The sequence below is a fragment of the Apium graveolens genome, chromosome 5 (assembly GCF_009905375.1).
Source record: "Apium graveolens cultivar Ventura chromosome 5, ASM990537v1, whole genome shotgun sequence".
Taxonomy (NCBI): Eukaryota; Viridiplantae; Streptophyta; class Magnoliopsida; order Apiales; family Apiaceae; genus Apium; species Apium graveolens.
The window spans coordinates 170,391,471-170,395,468 of NC_133651.1; the positions used below are offsets into that span (position 1 = coordinate 170,391,471).

A 3,998-nucleotide genomic window follows, 5' to 3' on the forward strand; every position below is an offset into this window, starting at 1 on the left:
ATTTTCCATTTGTTTGGTTATATATCTTATAATGATTGTGAATCTTATGAACAAAGTTCTAACATTAACCTAATATTAGTTAATAAATGTGTATACTTATTAATTTATATGATATCAACTATATTTTTGAAAATATATTTTATTATAAATATATGTTGCGATTTACGATTGCGGTTGCGATTTTTCAGAATTTAAAACCGCATCCAAACCGCGAATGAGCGGTTTTTAAAATTTAAATCGACAACCAACCCGCATTTCGCGATTATCCGTAAAATGCGATCGGTTGTGAGCAGTTGGAAGCGGTTGTACACCCCCTGCACGCTAGCGCGAGGTCCCAAGTTCTAGAAATAGACGTGAGTGTTTTACTATTAATTAATTAATTAATTAATTAATATAATAAAGTGAAATGCGATGCTGGTTTTGGGAGCAAAGCGGTAGCGTAAAATACAAAAACGAAAAAGGAAGAGAAAAATAAAAATAAAAGTCGGTTAAGAAGGTAGAAGAGACATGACGTTTCTTTATTTTGTGTTTGGTTTCTCCACTTTGTTGTTGTAAGTCGTGTTTGTTTGCCCATCTCTACTTGTGCTTCTGCTATTATCATTACAAAGAGGTGGGTTTGTTTATACCCGGTATGATCCTCCATCTCCCATGTTGTTTATCTTTTCTCACCAATTGCATTCACAACTTTCTTGCATTGTATTATCCCCTATTTACAATTGTTTTTGTGCGTCTCTTTTTCTCAAGTTTTGCTAACACCCAAATGTTCGTTTTTTTGTAAAGGTGATCACAAAATTAATTGGGAGAAATGGGAAGGATTTTTAGGGTGACCCTTCAAGGGAACATCTATTCTTGCAAGCATTGCAGAACCCATTTGGCTGTCTCTGATGATATTATCTCTAAGGTCTTCTATTACTTTCTCCAATAACAATGTATGTATGACTTTCTGTGCATTTCTTGGATGATTTTGCTGTGAGATACTCTAAATTGCTGCCAAATGCAGGTGGCGTTTTTTGATTTTATCACAAGAAGATTATGATGTTTTCTACTCGAGTTTGCATACTTTGCTTTACATATGTTTGGTCTTGGTCATCATTTGTGCTTAAATAATGCTGTTCAAATTGGTTTGTTTTAACAATGTCGTCGGTTACTTGTTTCTATGTTATGTCATGTTTAATAAGTACAGGTACACCTATTGATATCTCGATTCATTTTCTTTAAAAACTCAATATTTGCTCCTTGATGGTGATACCGTCATTGATTTTCGTAATGATTAGATTATTGTGTTGTTCTCCTCTTATGATAAATGCATCATATTTCTTCTGTACGTAGCTATTTGCTAGTTCCAGGAATTGGAAATTTAAGCAAGGCTTTCATTTGCCCTATCTCTGCGTTAGTTTTTATGTTTCATTTAAGATAATTCAGTCCTAATGTAGGTCACAGTTTCAAGTAACTAAGCATTGTATGTATTCACTTATTGTTGATTGAACTATGTACTAGATTTAAAAAAAATGGGTAAAAAATGGTTCAACTATTTGACATAGAAGTTAAGATAAAAGTGACTGTTAATCACCCAAATCTATAACGCTGTCCTTGACTAATATTTCGCACAAAGCAAATTAAGTTTAGCAATTATCATGTTTAGCGGTGTATAAACAGTACTTGAGCTCCCTCCTCATCCTGCTGTGCATCCGTACACGCAATGCACAGAATAAAATGAAAGAATTTTTTTTCCAGTTGTACATGGAATTCTGCAAAAAGTTATTTGAATATGCTCTTGACTTTATTTGGTCCAGGTGCAGAAGAATGCACATGAAATAAAAGGGTCCAAGCAGGGCCAGTATCCTCTTGGCTTGCCATATCAAACGTTAGAATTTACAGGAATTACAAAGTTGGAATTTTAACCTCCAGTTCTGATGGGAACCTTCTATATAAATACATTAATGAACAGGAATATGAGGCATTAGTTTTAAAGTAAATGGTGAGGGGAGTAAGGATACCAACCCATGACAGGAAGCCAACCCACAACCTTTGTCATGGGAGGTGGTAGGAGTCTTGAATCAGGGCAATTAAATTTTCACCTTATTATCTATATTGATCATTGCATAGAGTAATAGGCTAACAAATAGTTTCTTGCCTTTCCAAACTTCAAGGTGATTACCTTTTCCCATTTTGGCTTAGTCTTAATAGAGTCCTCCCTCTTTTACATCATTATTTTTGTATTTATAATTTAATTAAAAACTATGCATACCTGACATAAAAAAGGGGAGAGAACATTTTTCCATGAGTGTTGAAGAGCCATTGAGTACATGTTCGATAGTGAATGAAGTGAATACATACCATCGGAGTTGCTGGAGAAAATCGCAGACGATGTAATGGAAACTTAATTATTAGATTTGTTGTCGGTAAAACGTCATTGCTAGGTTGTTAGAAGTGCAAGTGAAAAAGTTGATTGATGACTGAAACTAGAGTGGTAGAAGTATATATGTTTTTTAATTTTAGACAGACTGCAGGCTTTTATTGAATTTGTTATGATTTGCCTAATGTGATTGAATTCAGTCAAATATATGAAAGCTAGTTTCATTCTGTAGATAGGCTTCTATATTTTACGTATTGGGTGCATTTATTTGTAGTTGAAAGACATATTTCCAACCATTTTTTTGCAATTTTTGCAGTCCTTCCACTGCAGGCATGGTAAAGCTTATCTCTTTGATAAAGTGTAAGTTATTTATGCTATTCTTGTTGTATGTTAATAGTGCAAGGCATAGATCATTTTGAAACTGGATATTATAAGAATATGCATATTCTATTCTTTAAATAGTGTCTGTTAGTTTCAACAAGATGGGAAGCATTTGCTGCATACTTGCATCCGTGTTTTTCATTTTTTCGGCACTTATTTTGTGTTCGGTTCTGCCATCCACAACTGCTCCTCCTTGCGTATCACCTTCATAACTCGATGCCCAACCCATATTGTTTTTGTATATAACGTTAGCTTTGGAACTTGTATTTTTATGTTCTTAACAGTGAACAATTAAATGAATGCCGCGTGTTTGAATCTGCACAGAGAAAATGTTACTGTTGGAGAGAAAGAACAAAGGATGATGATGACTGGAATGCATATTGTGTTTGACATTTTCTGTGTTACTTGTGGCTCAATTGTTGGGTGGAAATACGTAAGAAGCCTTATTTGATTAATTCTTAAATATCATACAATGGATTTTTCCGTTTTGTATTTTATTTTTGATTAACCAAGTTTCTGCTTCTACTAACTACAGGGTAATAATATTTGTTGTAATTTATAAACTTTTTGTAGGTATCTGCATATGAAAAGAGCCAAAAATATAAAGAGGGGAAATATATTCTTGAAAGGTATGTAAAACTAATAAACTATAGATTATGGACCTGGCCATTTTGTTTTAAATGTATAACGTTAAATCAATGTATCTATCTGAGCGAGTCAGGTTTAAGGTGTTGGGTCCAGATGGAACTGGCTACCCAGTAGTTCCCGATGCTCAAGTTGCTGGAAGCGACGGTGATGAATGAAAAAACTTGGTCTGCCTGCCCTATTTAGGTTTGACAAATTAGTATAAACGAAACTGAACCCAACTGAACCCACCTGTAAATCCTTTCTGATATCTTCTCTTGTATACACATGTGACTTTGTAAATCTTCTCTAATATCTTGTTCTTGTTCATACCTGCAATTGAACATCAGTTTTGCAGATGACTCGGGTTTCTTGTTAAGTTTTCTGGCTTAGAATGTTGTTCCCAGGCTTTCAAATTATTGCTACATCTGAAAATGCAGTGTATATTTTGACTACAAATTAATGATGAAGAATCAATTTAATCAAAAGTTGATTAATAAGATCATCTTGTCCGATATATGAAGGGAGACTGCTTTTTCTACTGTACTTACAACTTGTAATTGGTCTTGGCGAATTTATATTTGAGTTCGCAAGATAATGAATGACAAGTAAACTGGCCAATCACTTTTCTGGTTTT

At 34.0% G+C, this 3,998-nt stretch overlaps 1 protein-coding gene across 3 annotated transcripts; it reads left to right on the forward strand.

The window, feature by feature from the left end:
- The first annotated feature begins 443 nt into the window (after window positions 1-443).
- Window positions 444-3,780, forward strand: LOC141724621 (protein yippee-like). Of its 3 annotated transcripts, none has more exons than XM_074526832.1 (6): window positions 444-610; window positions 781-901; window positions 2,673-2,716; window positions 3,062-3,170; window positions 3,311-3,366; window positions 3,459-3,780. In XM_074526832.1, exons 2-6 carry the CDS (start codon window positions 806-808, stop codon window positions 3,538-3,540), a joined length of 387 nt encoding a protein of 128 aa, XP_074382933.1. In that variant the 5' UTR covers window positions 444-610; window positions 781-805; the 3' UTR covers window positions 3,541-3,780. The 3 variants fall into 3 exon arrangements, with proteins under 3 accessions (XP_074382933.1, XP_074382932.1, XP_074382934.1); XM_074526831.1 differs by having other exon boundaries at window positions 446-629; XM_074526833.1 differs by lacking the exon at window positions 444-610 and having other exon boundaries at window positions 790-929.
- The last annotated feature ends 218 nt before the right edge of the window (window positions 3,781-3,998 follow it).

Bases quoted from the DNA above. Each gene is read 5' to 3' on its own strand.
- LOC141724621 (XM_074526832.1), top strand. From the start codon at position 806: ATGGGAAGGATTTTTAGGGTGACCCTTCAAGGGAACATCTATTCTTGC. The intron at 3,171-3,310 runs GTAAGAAGCCTT...AACTTTTTGTAG, and splicing joins CAATTGTTGGGTGGAAATAC to GTATCTGCATATGAAAAGAG. The intron at 3,367-3,458 runs GTATGTAAAACT...TGAGCGAGTCAG, and splicing joins GGGAAATATATTCTTGAAAG to GTTTAAGGTGTTGGGTCCAG.